Source organism: Callospermophilus lateralis, chromosome 19 (genome assembly GCF_048772815.1).
Source record: "Callospermophilus lateralis isolate mCalLat2 chromosome 19, mCalLat2.hap1, whole genome shotgun sequence".
NCBI classification, from domain to species: domain Eukaryota; kingdom Metazoa; phylum Chordata; class Mammalia; order Rodentia; family Sciuridae; genus Callospermophilus; species Callospermophilus lateralis.
In genome coordinates this window covers 35,456,248-35,471,790 of record NC_135323.1, presented here as the reverse complement: position 1 = coordinate 35,471,790, position 15,543 = coordinate 35,456,248, and the positions used below count along the sequence as shown (strand labels likewise).

Sequence of the window (15,543 nt, the reverse complement as noted above, 5' to 3'; positions counted from 1 at the left end):
TCGCTGCTTTGAACGAGGCCGTAAATAACGGCGGGCTGAGCAGCAGCCGGAGGGAGGGATGCAGGCCAGGGTTGGTGTAGTGGCCACGTCCCTCCTGGGAGCCATTAGAACTGAGAAAGCTGCTCTGTCCCCACCAGTCGGCCTCACCCTGGAGAAAGTGTGGCAGGCTTCCTGGGCAAGGGACTATGAGATGTCTGGGTGGATGGTGGGGTGACGGTCACTGCACTGGGAAGGGGATCACAGAAGCCGGATGGGAGGAAAGGGCGGGGCAGGAATGAAGCACTGGTTGTCCTCTCCAGCCACTGTGGTCCACACCCGACAGCATCAGGGACCCCCTTGTGCCAGGAGCCTACAGGCCCTGCTTCTGGTCATCAGCACCCTTCTCAAGGCACTTGGACCTGGTCTCTGTGGGGACTAGACGTGGTCCACACCTGTGGAGGCTCCCTTCCTGCCCGGGTAGGAATGTACTGTGAGCAAACTTCCCCAAAGCCAGGGGCTTGCTTCCACTTCCACTACATGTCCTTCATTCTGTCACTTAGTTCTGGACTTGCCAGGGACCAGCAGCAGATGTGACTGTGCACGGGCAGTGAGACATGCTCATACCACACACATCAGGACAGGAAGACATGGTCTTTAAAGAGCCACCTTTGGCCGGGGCTGGAGCCTTGCAGTTCAGTTGCCCCTTCAGCCTTCGCCCCGTGTGCCACATTCCCTAGCCCCCACTGGACAGAACAGCAGGCCACGTCCCCCATTGGGAAGATTTGTGTTTGCTCCCAGCCTTTTTGTTTGGGAAGCATTTTCTTCTTTTCCTCAGACACTTGTGGGTGGGCTCTGCACAGAGGACTGCCTGGCCATGTTCCTCCCATGGGGACACCACAACCGTGGAGTTCTGGCTTCAGAGTGGACAGCACTTGCTAGTGGGGCTGACAGGGTCTCACTAAGTTGCTGAGACTGGCCTTGAACTTGCGATCCTCCTGCCTCAGTCTTCCAAGCTGCTGGGATTACAGGCCTGTGCCAGGCAACTGGCCCATTGACAAGTTTGACTGGTGATGAATGAATCCCATCTCTCTCCTGGGAGGGGAAAGTGGAGGTGAGGAGGGGTGGCCTTGTATCTGACAGCCGAGAAGTAGCAGAGACAAAATGGGGCGCAGTACAATTGTCTCAATGCTCCTCTCCCGAGGGCAAGGCGTCTCAGAGACAAGCCCCAAAGGGCACAGGAAGTGACAGGTCCCCTGTCACAGGGCAGCATTCTCCCTGTTGCTTTCTGGCACTTTGTGATTGGGAGCTCTTTCAGACCTGGCCAAGTTGCTGGGGCTTGACTGCCGCCTTGTGAGGATAGTCCAGCCTGGCTGGGGACCCCCGCCATGCCAACCTGGCCAGCTCCTGCCGTGTGCACCTTGTAAGACTCCCACCACCTAGTGGCTGGGAACACTGTCCCTCCACTTCAGTCCTAAGACTAGGGGATCTCCTGGGTCCTCTGACTACAACCCCCCCACCCCCCCGCAGTGTTCCTCCAGATGGTCCTGGAGGTGATGCTGGGGAGTGCCACCAGCCTGGCCTGCCTCCTCACAGAGCTGCAGAGGGCACTACACTTCCTGCGGCCCAAGCATCTGGCCTCCCCACAGGGAAAAGCTCCCCTGCAGAATTCCAAGGCACTGGCTGTGGCTGTGGCTTGATTGTGACCTAGCACAGGGGTTATGTATTTTCTCATGTTAGCATTTTTACTTTAGTTGGCCCTTTTAGAGGCCATGGCCTCCAAGATACTCATTCCTTGAGAGTGTATGTAGTGATGGGGCCAACGCGCCCTGGCATTTCTACTCAATGTGCCAGGCCATGGGATGAGGACAGCCCACAGAAAGAAGGGTTGCCGAGACTTCTGCAGGGCAGTCAGAGATGGGCTGTATGCAGAAGGCAGTTTCTGCCGCCACCATGTCACTGCGGTACTGTGGGTTCTGCAACCAATACAAGGGCGGGGCGGGGGGGAAACCCCCCTGGCACCTTTCAATTCTATATCACTTATCGGATTAGTTTAGGGCTGGCATGATGTGAACTTCTCAAAGGCCTCATTTCAAAAACCAGTGGCTGGAGCTGAGGACATCCGCTACAGAACATGCCCTTGCCTTGTTCTGGCACATTCCTGCAGCCTCGCAGGCTCAGCTCCTTGCAGACATTCTGAACAGGACCACGGTGCTTCTGCTGGCCTCCGCTCTGAGCTCTCATGTCTTGGGCTCAGGTACTTGGCACCAAGCAGACCAGGAAAATCAGTAACAGGGAATGGGGGCTCCTCAAGGGAGACAAAGGCAGCTGAGCACCCCACCTTGTCCTGCTCTCCAAGTCACTACATCTTCAAATTCCCTTATGGAAAAGCCTAGCTGTTCCAACAAGTATCTCTTTGTTGATCCACCACAAAATAATTTAATGTAGTAGAAAAAAACGTTTTGAAAAGCAGCAACTGAAACCTGTGCACTTTGTAACTACAGACTCCTGTGTACAGTGCCTTGGCGACTCCCGGTGGTGGCCACTGAGCTGGCGGACTGACCTGACAGCTGCTCTGCAGATCTGGGCCTAGGAGCTGGGTGCCTGCTAAAGCATGGCGGGTTGTTAGTAGACAGGACACAAGACAGACGCCGCGAGGCCTTTGATGTACAAACCCTCCAAGCCAGAGCAAAATTGTGGATGAAGCAATTCAGTGGATGGAGGGTGTGCTTCCAGAAGAAGCTGCCAGACCAACACTGCATTAAAGAAGCACTTTAATCAAACCTGGTACACAGACAGATGAGGCTGCTGGGCGGCCCAACACAGGCGGGCCAGCCTTCCTGACCAGCAAAACCACACAGCCTCAGGGCCACCAAGAGGATTCACCTACCTAATCCTGCCCATCCTGTCAGAGCTTTTGACCTCCCAGGTAAGGCCAGTGTCACCCACTTCACAAAGGATAAACATCAATTCTGGATGAAAAGCTCTAGATTTCAGGTTTCAGGATTCTGATTTCTTCCTGTAAAACTTTTGGAATTATGGTGCAATACGGCATAAAACAGATGTTTAGCCTGCAAGTAGACAATGATCGGTGAAAAAAAAAAAAAAAAAAATCAGAATGTAGCTATGAAGTGCCCTCAGAAGGCAAACCAGCAAGCACATCCATCTGAGGTCTTGATGCCTCTCTGTTCCCCTCCTCCCCACACATCTGGAAACACCTGCAACAGCTTCACCTACAAAGGAAATGTAAAACAGGAACATGTTTAAATTATGACTCAGTACTAAGAATGAAAAGTTGAGGGGCAAAGAATCAAAACAGTCCATTTGTTTATAAATATTTAATTTTTCCAAATCAAAGATTTTCCTAGCTTGATACCAGGGAAGATAAGAGCTGGTTGTGCCTCAAAATCCAGAGTTTTTGTGCTTCACGAAGTCCACGGAATGGAAATGTACAGCATAGGCCAAGGATTACCTCTGGGGCAGGAACTAAAATGGACACTAGAAAACTCTGCTGCTCAGCAAGTGGCTGTCATTATATATTTTCAATGAGAAAAAATCATTTACAAAATGAGAGAATACTGCATGAAGCGCCCTCCCAGGCAGAACACCAATGGCTCAAACACGTTCTCTACTTCCGCCCTACGCGGCCTCCTTGAGTGTGAGGACGCACACTTGTAAAATAACCATCTGATTATCTGGCCAGTGTCAGGACAAATTTGAAGCAAGTGATTTGGTCCTTCCTGCATGCAGAAGGCAGGATCTAAGAGTTAAGGCAGGGGCTAGACAAAACAAACACGTATCTTTATGCCAACACCATTATGAAAACCATGAGTGGCAATGGGAACCGGTAAGGAACACATTGCCCATCCCCAATAGTCCCATTTTCTTGTGTTGAGCCGTGACCAAAAGCATTTCAGCCTCTTCCACGTGGGCCACTGCTAGCTGTGGGGAGGAGATGAGGATTTGGAGGTCCCCAACACCCCTCCTTGGCAGGCAGTGGCAGGCAGTGGCAGCCATGCAGCTCCTGGGCCCTAGGGGCAGTGCAGGTCTGCTCTAGGTGGTAGCTCTGGGGGTAGCTCCAGCCCAAATTGTGCTTTGCAAGACTCAGTGGTGTCTCCCAAGTCACTGTCCCCCAGACCACCCATGCTGTCTGCTCTTTTTTCTTGGTCTGAAGGAGCAGGGAAGGCAGGCACCCAGGCTGCACACAAAGTCACCAACAAGAACTGTCTCCTTCCCACCTCCTCCTATGAAGCTCGAAAAGCCAGAAAGTGGAGCTGAACAAAAAACATGCGTTTCACTTCCAAAGATGTTTCAGTTTGAGCATTTATTGGGCGCCAGGCATCGGCCAGGCACCATGCTGGGCGCCTGCAGGACACAGTCACATGATACCTCACAACAACCCTGTGAGGTAGGAGTCGTTCCTACATACAGTCCAGCCCCAGGGCTCAGCGCTCTCTGCCTCTGGCATTGCTAGGAAAGTGGCAGGATTGCGACTGAACCCAGTTCTTCCTGACTCCAGGTTCAATCCGACTCTTGGTTCCATTATTTTAGAAAATACAAAATATTTGGTCCCAACCTATGCGAATCCATGAAGTAAGTTTCTGGGTTTTGTTTCCAGTGCCCACCCCTGTAATCTTTTCTAAAGTTTGGGAAGATATTTAAAAATTAACACTTGTGTGTGGTTCGGAGTCCAGTCGAGTCTGAGTGTTCTGAGGGTCAGAGCCCCTCACAGCTTGGCTCCTGGTGTGGTCGTGAGAGCTCCACCGATGACCTCCTCACTCCCATTTCCTCCTCTCCCCACCCCTTCTATCAGGCCCAAGGCCTACAGAGACTTGGGGACTTTGTTTCATGATGGAGAAAAAGTGGCTCATGGAAATGAGGCAAAGGAAAATCGGAGGGTGGACAAGTCTCTCCCAGCAATCAGCAGAAGACGTTAATCCTTTTTGTTCTGGAGAACCCCAGTCCTCCCTCTCTGGTTGCACAGGCCAGATCCAACCCAGGCAGCAAAGCGTTCTGTGCTCTGGGAGGAAAAGCACCTGCCAGCCCTGGTGGGGGTGGGGGGTCCCAGAACAGTGGAGCCAACTGAGGCCGAGACGGAAGTCCATTCCCAGCCTCTCCTAGGACTACCAATCCCAAAGAAAGGTGAAAGAAACCAGGAAAAGCAGACTGCAGGTTCCCAATCCCTACGAGCATAAAAGTCAACAGCAGGCACCAAATAATGGTGACATAGAGCCCAAAAGGCAGTTCTTTTTGGTTCCAGGAAACCCAGCTTAGGTTTCCAAATCAATCCTATACACCTTTGACAATCTCTTCCCATGAGCACTCACCCTGGCCTGTGTGCCTGCCTCTAAGGGACAGAACCAATGGCTTGTCCTGGAGAGACCTTGAGAAACCCTCCAGGTGACCACGAGACTGGGTGCAGGGAAAGTCTGTCCTGCTAAGGCCCTTCTTGTTCTCCTGGCTAAGCAGGGGCCTGTCAGGTGCTGACATGCACTCATGACACCAGGCTGCACAGCTGGGAGTCCCATTTTGTCAAGGGTCCAGGATAGACAGGCAAGGATTTTAAGGAAAAGTTCACCACATGCCCAACTCTCTCTCACCTCTTAATAAAATCACACTCTGTGTGGCTGACCAACCAGCTCCCCCAGAGATTTCTGCTGCAGCTAGAACTGGCTCCGGGCCACTGGCATTTAGGATTTTGCCTCAGAGCTACCTACTCTGTAAACAGTTCCAGGAACACCAGGGGTGCTTGCCTTGAGTGGGTCAACGTGGCTGGCAGTTCCTGCCACGTTGTTCACCTAGCACCACCATGGTTCGACTGCCTCGAGATGGTGCCTCTGGTCCTTGCTGTCCTAAGACCTGGGAGCTCCACAGGCTGGTGATGCAGTATTTCTGTGCTTTTACCTACATCCTTAATGCTCCTCACTCCACAGGCCTTAAAACCATATTCCACTTAAGTGCCCTCAAAATTTTAACTGCTCTGGGCCTCTGTTTGGAATGCAGAGTTTGAGGTATCTGAGGTTGTTTTAATTCTGTAAAAATGAAAAGGGAGGCTAGGCAAATGCTGCAGCTCGTGACCACAGCCTCTTACCACTCTGCTGAACGACTGCTGTGAAGGACTGAAACAGAAAAGGCACACGTCATCCTGGGCAAGGAGTGTCCACAGCCACCGCCTCCTGCCTCTAACGCACTTCGTTGAGGGGAAGACCCCTCTGACAATGAAGCCCAAATACAAGGACAACCAGATACCCACTGCATTTTATGTTTGTGCTTTCTTGGGCATGAGCAGCTACAAACTTTCCTTAAAAAAAAAAAAAAAAAAAAAGTCACAGTTATTTGACAGGAGTAAAGGAGGAGAAGAGAGAATTTAATGACACATCTGAACTCACTTCCTGTGGCTCCAGGCAGCCCAGGCATGCTGTCAGGTCCACCTGCTGTCAGGAAGGAAGGTTTTAACATCAGAGAGAACCTCTCTCTCCTCCAGTATTCACAGAGAGAACAAGGTCAGAAACAAAGTCCACCATGGAGGAAATCCCAGAATGATCCAATTTGGAAAAAATTTAATTAATAAAATAAAGTGGAGGGAAATGGTCTAGGTGGGGCTGCAGGGCTAGAGGATTCCTGTCCAAGGCTGATGTTGGCCAGCACCCCAGCAGACCCCAGGTGGGCAGCGCTAGGACCTGTCTTGGCAGGAGCAGCCTCGACACCAGAACGTCACGCCTTCCTCGATTGCCACGCCCATCGCTATGCACAGACAGTAAACACCAGACAACTGCAGTTTGTTATAAAGTGGCTTCTAGCTCTCCTACGCCGGGCTTGGCACATCATATGCATGCAAAGCAAGGAGACTTCGAGGGCTTCACCAAACAGTTAATTTTGGCAAAAAAAAAAAAAAAAAAAAAAAAAAAGAAGAAGAAGAAGAAAGAAACCAAAAAGCTAAAATTCATAAGCAGGATTAAAAGCCACTGAAGTGAAAACAGTGTATTTTCCCAACAGTTTGGAGTTAGACTATCACTACAACCACCCCGCCCTTTGTTTTTTTAAAAAGTCTCTGCCATCCTCCCTCAATTCAGGTCAAAGTTCATAGCAGCAATGCATAAAGTCCTCTGTAAAGCCTGTGTTCTCTGCTCCTAGGGTCAGAATTCACAGGTCAAGTTCAGTCAGTCCGAAGAATCATTGGAGGATGCTCACTGTCTTCATCCAGGCGCAGGGCACTGGCTTCGTCCTCAAGACATGCTCCACCCACGGCACCTAGGTCGTCTGAGTAGGCTGCAAAGAGACAAGGAGGTCCAACTCAGTGGGTAGGGACAAACTACAGACCCCACTGAAACCAACCAGAGACTGGGCTTGGGAACTTTGCCATGTATCTGAAGTACAGCCCACGCTGAGAACTTCTGAATCTTAACTGCTTTTTTGAAGCTTTAGGCAGCTCAAAGATAAGGTTGCTCATTTTCCAAAATTCATCAATGTCCAAATAAGGTCTGCAAAGTGAGAGCTTCCAGAACAGCTGCAGATTTTCTCTACTGAATGGAGAGCAAAAATGATTCTCACACCGGTTACACAAGATGTTCAAAAACAACGCCGAGAGACATTTAGCGTTTTATGTAACTGAAAGGGCATTCCAAGGGGTTACAATGAGCACGGACGACCTCTTGTGTGAACGAAGCCCCAGGTGTCCCACCTGAGTCCCCTTGGACTTTGAGGAAGTCAGCTCATACCGAGAGAAAGGGCCTTGCCAGTGACCTCAGCTGTCTGTGTGCTGACTGTCCAGCTGCTGCAGCCAGGGGGAGCCTTAAATATGGCCTGACAGTGTCCTTCCCATCTCTGCCCTTACAGGCCACTGATGCAAAGGAGTCCATGTAAAATCTGCCAAGTGATCACCTAGGTGGGACAAGGATCCAGGACAAACACCTGGCAGTGCTCTCCCGAGGGGCTGCAAACTGGGGCATGACACATGTGCACCCAGAGTCACCTGGGCTCTGCTAGTTATTTTCTTTGCAAAAATGAAGAAAATAAATTCAATCTTTCCAGGACCTGGGAACACCTGTATACAAAAACTTGCCTAGCGAGGAACAAGCTTTCCTTTTCCAGGTGGCAAGCAGGAAGCGGGCAACTCTGGGGAAAGCACAGTGTGCAAGAACCGACCCCTGCCCCCAAGGAATCACCGCACAAATTACCTTCTAGGTTTGCGTCCTGCCCCTTACCAAGTCTTGTTGGAGACGAGGGCACGTAGGCACCTTTTGCGGCTGCTGCGCCATACGTCTGAGTTACTAAGGGGCAGTCGTGGGAGGCAGAGTCTACAATTTCGCTGGTCGTCTCCATGCTGCCATCCAGCCTGGAGAAAAGGGAACGACCAGGACAAACTCAACGCTTCCAGGATGGACGAGTGCGGTCACGGTACAGCTGGGCCGGAGGCGCCAGACCTGTAGCGAGGGGGCAGCAGGCCACTCGCTAGATGGAGCACCACGCATTCCTGATGCCATGGCGATTTTGAATACCCCCGCCCCACGCTGGTGGATGTTTTACTGGATTTTTATATGGGGCGAGCATATTTAACTTTTAAGCCAGATGATCATCAACAGAATTCACATTAAAAAAAAATAATTTCTGCTAGGCACGGTGGGACACGCCTGTCATCCCAGGCTGAGGAAGGAGGATTTCAAATTTGAAGCCACCCAGGGCAACTTAGCAAGATCATGTCTCAAAATAAATAAACAAAACAAAACAAAAAACAAAACAAAACAAAAAAACAAAACAAAAAAAAGGGGTGGTGGTGGATGGGGATGTAGCTCAAAAGTGGAGTGCCCCTGGTTCAATCCTAAATACCTCCCGCTGCCTCCAAATCCCACTTTTACCTGTCTGTAAATGTGTTACAATAACATTATTAGGACACTCCCCCAAAGGAAAACAGGAAATCAAACTGCACTCTCTCCCAGTTAATGGATATAGGGCACATAGGCATCCCATAGCAGATGCTAGGCATTTGTGACCCCATGTTGTGGCCTTTCTTGCTTTTCAGACACAAAGTGCCCACACCCTTAGGAGAGGCCTACATGTCCAGTTTGCAAGCAAATGCAGCCACTCCCCAGCAGGAGGTGCCCCAACCAGCAGCCATGACTCCCTACCCTGGAGCAAAATCAGTTTAACCCGGGAACAGGAGCACCTCAGCGGGCAGCACAACCCAACATGCTGGAATCTGTGCTTCACGCCACTGGATTGGAGGAAACGTAAAAACCTACTTGCCACTAGGGAGAGGTAGGCAGTGGCAGGTTGGAGCAGCCTCACCTGTGCTGTCGCATCAGGGCGCACTCGCCACCTTCCTGGGGGTCCAGGTTGTACATATACAAGTAGCCGTCAGAAGCTCCCACCAACAACCGAGGAATCTTCTGAATTCTAGTGAGAATAAAAATCAGTCCATTTTTAGGAGCATGATTCTCACAAAACACATCTCCAATTAGCTGCCTGCCCACCACACAGCACAGACCGGGCCTCCCGCATTTGAGCTGGCGCCTACGCAGAAGAGGACCAAGATCATGCTGTATTCCTGGGACTCATCATGGCAGGGTCAAGCATGGCCTGAGGGTGAATGTGTAAAGAATCCAAGAAAGCAGCAGAACAGGATCAGGCCCTGGTTTCTGATTGTTAAGGGTGATGTTTTCTGAGAGCTTCAGAGACTATGCTAGTCTGATAACAAGGATGGAAAATAATGTTTACAAGATTCACAGAGCTGTAGTCTGCTCCTGCTGAACTTTCTAAACAAGCCTTCCCATGAAGCCATGCTGCTGACAGTCCCAACATAACTCAGGAGAGTGTGCTTGAAGCTGTGCTCTGAAGCCACATGACACCTCCCACTGCGAAGCTGCTGTTTTTATGATCCCAAAGGGCTGAGCACCAGCAAATCCCTATAGCATGACGTAATCAACACTAAACACTCAACGAAGATGGAAAAGAAATGTTTTTCGAACAGGAACCTCAGAGAAAGCCATTCAAGTTGTGTGTCTGCAGCAGAGCAGTCTGTGGCTCTTCCCTCTGTGCAGCTCCTGATGGAACCAAACCAAACAAAGGGCCACACACCACCTCTGCAGCTAGTAATGAGCACTGGGACATAGCACCCTGTTGGGATGCACACACAGGCAGAGGGTCAGGGAGGCAGTGCCCATCCCCACTCACGTGGCTAATGAGCAGATGTTCTTATGGCCACAGAATGGCAGGCGGACGGTGGCAAAGGCTCTGCCCTGGTTGAACATTTCTGTCACTTGAGAGGGCAGGTAGCTGGTGGATGCCATGAGCACCTTCCCAAAGTAGCCAGTCCAGGTGGTGGGCTCCTCTGGAGGCCTGGAAGGAAACAGCACTAGACATGTGAGGCTGGTTCTGAGTCGGCCACGTCCCACTCACACACACAGCCTGAAACCAGAATGAGAAATCCTCCACTCTTTACAAAAGGGCTGTGGAAAACAAACTGCGGCCCAGGCCTGGGGATGCTGAAGAGTGTCCTCAGGGCGGGTTAGGGGCTGCTCAGTCAAGCAGGAGCAGCCATGTTGTATAATCAGGACCCCATTCTGGATCCTTGTAGCAGGAGTGTCCAGAAACCTTCAGTGTGACCTCAAGTCACTTTCTTGTAGCCCATTTGGTGGCTGTTCATCTTGTGTGTTTTCAAGGTGTCTTAAATACTCCTGTGACTCAGTCATAGTCCAGTAAACACTGCCATGAGTGGGGTTTATCCCCCCCCCCCCCAGGCTGGAATTGACCAGGAACGCTGGGAATTAAGACAGGGTCTTGCTAAGTTGCCAAGGTTGGCCTCGGACTTGTGATCCTCTTGCCTCAGCTTCCCCAGTCACCAGATTACAGGCATGTAACTAAACAAACAAAAACCCCTTCACGCACATTCACCACATCAATACAGAATTTAAGCCAACTGCTATAAAGACAGAAACCGCCCCTCTCCTCCTGACCTCTGGGTATGTTAGAGACGTGGTGGTCATCCCAGAGACAGTCTAATTCTAGCTGCTTTTGTCTACAAGGGTGTGGAGAGGGGACACAGGTACTTATCAGGAGACACCCATCTGGATCCTCAATCTGACCTCACTCTCCTGTGTGTTTTCCACATAATAATATCAGTGGGTCAGGGACAACTTTTTGTACTGCTGGGCCTGGACTTAGGCTGGCTGTGGTGTGGACTGGCAGATGCTGCCAAAAGCAGGATGGTTCTGTGCTACTTTCATCCAGTCAACAAGTGGGGACAGAGTGTTTTATATTTTTTAAAAAACAAATGAGGGATCTGGGGGTGTAAGTCCGTGGTAGAGCATGTGCTTAGCGGGCACGAGCCCAGGGTTCCATCCTCAGCACTGCCCTCCCAAAAAACACTTGGAAGAGAAAAACAGATGTTATCTATGTGACTCACTTTTCTTTCACAGTCTCGAGTTTGAAGATGTGCACCGTCTCAGTGTTGCTGGATGCAGAGAGGAACATGCCATCCATGCTGAAGGCCAACGAACAGATGCTCACACACCTGGGGAGACAGCAAGCATGTGAGAGGTGGCAACACGGGGGCAAGCCCGTGTCTCCAGGCGTTCCTAACTGAGGGATGGAGCAAAGCCCCTACCATGGGCACACTGAGGTCACTGATGCCTTTTTATATCTCTCCAGCAATTTCTTAAAACTTTGAAGGAAAAATGTAACCAGCAAGAAAACATTCTTTTAATACATCCTTAAACAGTCCATTTTCTTTGTGAATACAAACAATGAAGGGAATCAGGATTGCATTAAACATTTTTAGCTGAATTAGGATAAATCTGTAACACTGAAGTTAGTAAAAGAAAACCCAATTTAAAATTACGATTTTTAACACTCCAGCAAAAAAAAAAAAAAAAAAAAAAACTCAAAACATTAAATAAAAAATAGGCATTTTCTCATAACCTTAGAAATAAAGTTACTATTACCCCTGAATAATTTTAAGGGGTGGATTTTCTACAATTCTTCACATTCATGGAGTGCTTACAACATAACTGGCATCGTACTTAAGCTCTGGGGGGTGAACAAAGCAGAAATGGTCTCTACCTACAGGGCTGGCAACAGATGGCGGGGGGGCGGGGGGAAGAAATAGTCAGTCTGCTACCAGCAAGGACACAGAAAGTATTCATTAGAGTGGATGGGCTGGAGAGGTACAGCAGTGCAGCTGCTCAGGTAAGGGGCAAAGAAAGGCCACCGAGAGGGAGGGGGACCCCAGCTCAGATCCAAGAGTTCACACAAGTCAGCTGTTACAGGGAGCAGCACGTGCAAGACCCCCAAACCCTGGAAGAGAGATTCGCTCCACTGAGAACCTAAACATGCACCAAGGCTGGAAAAGGGGAATGTGAGGGACAGTGAGAGAAAGGTAAGGGAGGATGGGGGGCGAGATCCTGGAAGACCCGTGGGCTCCATAGGAGTGTGCTGAATGCTCCAGGAGCAGGAGGGCAGTAAAGGTTTTAGGTGAATGGTGGCTGGATTATATTCATATCAGCAGCCAAACCCGGAGTGAATGGGGTCTAGGTGATGTGAACCAGGGGTGGGATCACATGGGGGAAGGAAAGACTTAGGGGGAGGAGTGATAGGCAGGAGCTGTCTGGATGCTTGAGATGGGAGAGAGGAGGAAAGTCAAGAGTCTCTGGCTGGGCCCTGGGGATCATCTGGACCATTTACCATGACATGGAATTTGAGGAATGTGAGCAGATGGGCACATTCTGGCCTGCTGCCTGAGGTGCAGGGGAAACAGGTCCATTTCAGGAGAGGCTGGGCTCCATGTCCAGACTTGGGTTCAGCAGCACACGATGGCAAAGCTTAGGGAGGGGGTGGGGTTTATAGCATGGGTGGGAAAAAGCTCCAGCAGAAACTAGACATAGGGAAATGAGGCAGGATCACACAAACACCTAGAAAGGTTTGATGTGAGGAAGACTAAGGGAAATGAGGGGTAGACAACCAAGGAAGTAGTTCCTAGCACTGGAATTTGGGCTTTGCCTTTCAAAATGGGAACAGTAAGTCTTTTCCATGGGTAGGGGCATTCTGAGGAGAGGGAAGTGACTGCAGACTACTCAGGTCCCCAGAGACATGTGGCCTGGAATGCAGTCAGGAACTACTGAACACTTTATTCGAAAACATGGCTCCTGGTCACTGGGAAGCCCTGGGGAGGCTGGTACCATTTACCACATTCCCACCAGAGAGGGACCCAGGGGGGGACCCAGGGACCAAGTAATGCTGCCCAAACCAGCTGTGGCAATGTTCAAATGACCTGAGTAGGATGCTAGGCTCCCACAGGTGGAGGGGCGCACCTGCTTCCAAAGTAGCTACAGGGAGGGAGCACCAAATGCATGGCCTGGTGAGACAGCCAAGGGACTCCAAACACAGTGACTCAGGGGTTTTAGAAGAGCCAAGGCCACCTGCTGTGGGGAAGAAGAGCTGGGCATGAGGGCTCTGAAGGCTGAGAACATGTGCTCAGAAGGTGAGGCTTCTGTCCGGCACCTTGGAACAGGATGGGTGGCCACAGGTCCCAGGCCCTTCCTGGCCATGCGAGTTTTTCCAAGCCCTCAGCCTCTCTGGTTCTCATTCTCCATTAGGTGGAATCATAGACACACGGAAACCTAGTCTGCTTCCACAATAATGTTCTTTACGGTCCACGAGGAGACTGACCTCCATATCTGAACTGCTGATCCAGGTGGGTAGAAAATTCTTCCATATTTAACTGGAATTTCTCTGATGTTTAAGTTTACACCTGTTTGGTCAATGATGATAGAAACTGAAATCCATGAAACCTCCAGAGTTGACTTGGAGGATTTATATATTTTACCTTTTAACTCCTCTCCGGAACTCAAAGAGTTTTTGTCCCTCTGGAATGGAAAACACCCTAATCACGGTCCCCTGGGATAGGGAAAGAAAAACAGAAAAAAGAATTTTAGCTAGGTTAAAAATAGTCTTTTTCTACTTCTTACACACCAGACTACAAGTGAACCTTGTGGTCCATTTTTAGCAACAGCTCTGTGTGGGCCAGGAGGGACCCTTGATGCCCTCTCTGCTGCACCCGAGTTCCCAGGGGGCCTATACACACCACTGTCACATTTTCTGCTATAAGCATATCAGAAATTCTCCTGTTTTATTTCTCATCACACATTTCCTACTTTATTACTATTATATACACTAATAACCCTGAAGCCAAACATGGAGTATTAATAGTCATTTAAAGTTTGAACTATTAGAAATAAAACCCTAGAGCCAGGGCTTGCACGTGGGGAAGCACTGCTTAAATCCAAGGGCTGATGAGGGTCCAGCACCCAATGAGCAACTTTCCTGCCACTCTGAATTACAGATCAAAACAACTCATTAGCTGGAAACCTTATTTAATTTCCTTAAAAGGAAAAGTCCAGATTTAGAAAATGGTAGGACTTACATTAAAAGTCTTCCTAAGAATACAAAAAACAAAAAACAAAACAAAACAAAACAAAAAAACCCAAATACTTGGTGAGCTACAGCATTTCTCTGCTTCAAAATGAAATATGTAAATAGTTGTGAGAACAGTAGAAAGAGAGCCAAGGAAAGGGGAAGAAGCAGGTGGCTACTGAACCAATGCTACAGAGTGATGGCACGAAATGGTGTAAAGAGAAACACTGCTGGGACAGAACAGAAGCCTTCACACAGGTGGCACTTCAAATTTGTGGGGTAGAAGAATTATTCACCCTCCCATCTCGTATCAGACAGACTTTAGAAGGTTCAGATTGTTCAATATGATCATTATTAAGGATATCTCACATGCTCATGAACAGTTTAAAAAAAATCTGCAGGTATTTACATAACTTCTGGTCCATCTACTCAAGGGGATGCTATGCCACCATCAGCACTCAGGTAACGAGTTCATTTGAGAAAAGGTTACTTAACATATGCATTCACTCTAGATGCAAGGATACCAGCTGGGTTTGTAATTCTTGAAAATTAGAGGGATAAAATGGTTTACACACATGTAAAAAAATTAATAAAGGCAAAGCCTTTGTCCTTTTGTCCATCACACCCTAAATTTTTCAGGTGTGTGTGTATATGTTTGTACTAGGAACCCAGGAGTGCTTTATCACTGAGCTACTTCACAAAACCTTTCATTTATTTATTTATTTTATTTGTAGATGGACACAATATCTCTTGTTTTTTTTCTATGTGGTGCTGAGGATTGAACCTGGTGCCTCACACATGTGAGGCAAGCACTGAACTACTGAGCTACAACCCCAGCCCCAAGAATCCTTTTTACTTTTTTTTTGAGACAGGGTCTCACTAAGTTGCTGAGCTGGTCTTAAACTTGTGATCCTCCTGCCTCAGTCTCCTTTGTGGATGGGACTGGAGGCACACACCATTGGTCATACTTAATTTTTGATGGCATATCTGGCTGTTATAATAGTGACAAGGTGTTGAGACCATGCAATAGAAAGTTCCTTGAAAGCAAGATTAAGCCACACGTCTCTGGAACATAGGAGGGTTGGGAAGGCCTAGCTGTTCTTGGCCCACAGACAAGAGAAATCTGTCTAATCACAAACAAAGCCTTTGTTTTATATTTAT

At 49.2% G+C, this 15,543-nt stretch overlaps 1 protein-coding gene across 5 annotated transcripts in view; it reads right to left on the bottom strand.

Moving 5' to 3' along the window:
- Positions 1–4,281: 4,281 nt before the first annotated feature.
- The window catches only part of Wipi2 (WD repeat domain, phosphoinositide interacting 2), a 38,301-nt gene continuing 27,039 nt past the window's right edge, over positions 4,282–15,543 (bottom strand). For 2 of the 5 annotated variants that reach the window (XM_076839856.1, XM_076839853.1), the window contains 6 exons: positions 13,796–13,866; positions 11,378–11,485; positions 10,147–10,311; positions 9,262–9,369; positions 8,181–8,311; positions 4,282–7,245 (listed from right to left, as the gene is read on the bottom strand). In XM_076839856.1, coding sequence (XP_076695971.1) covers positions 7,133–7,245; positions 8,181–8,311; positions 9,262–9,369; positions 10,147–10,311; positions 11,378–11,485; positions 13,796–13,866 — 696 coding nt within the window. In that variant the 3' untranslated portion in view covers positions 4,282–7,132. Of the gene's footprint in view, positions 7,246–7,382; positions 7,500–8,153; positions 8,312–9,261; positions 9,370–10,146; positions 10,312–11,377; positions 11,486–13,795; positions 13,867–15,543 lie in introns of all 5 variants that reach the window. The other 3 variants (XM_076839854.1, XM_076839852.1, XM_076839855.1) reach the window with 3 other exon arrangements.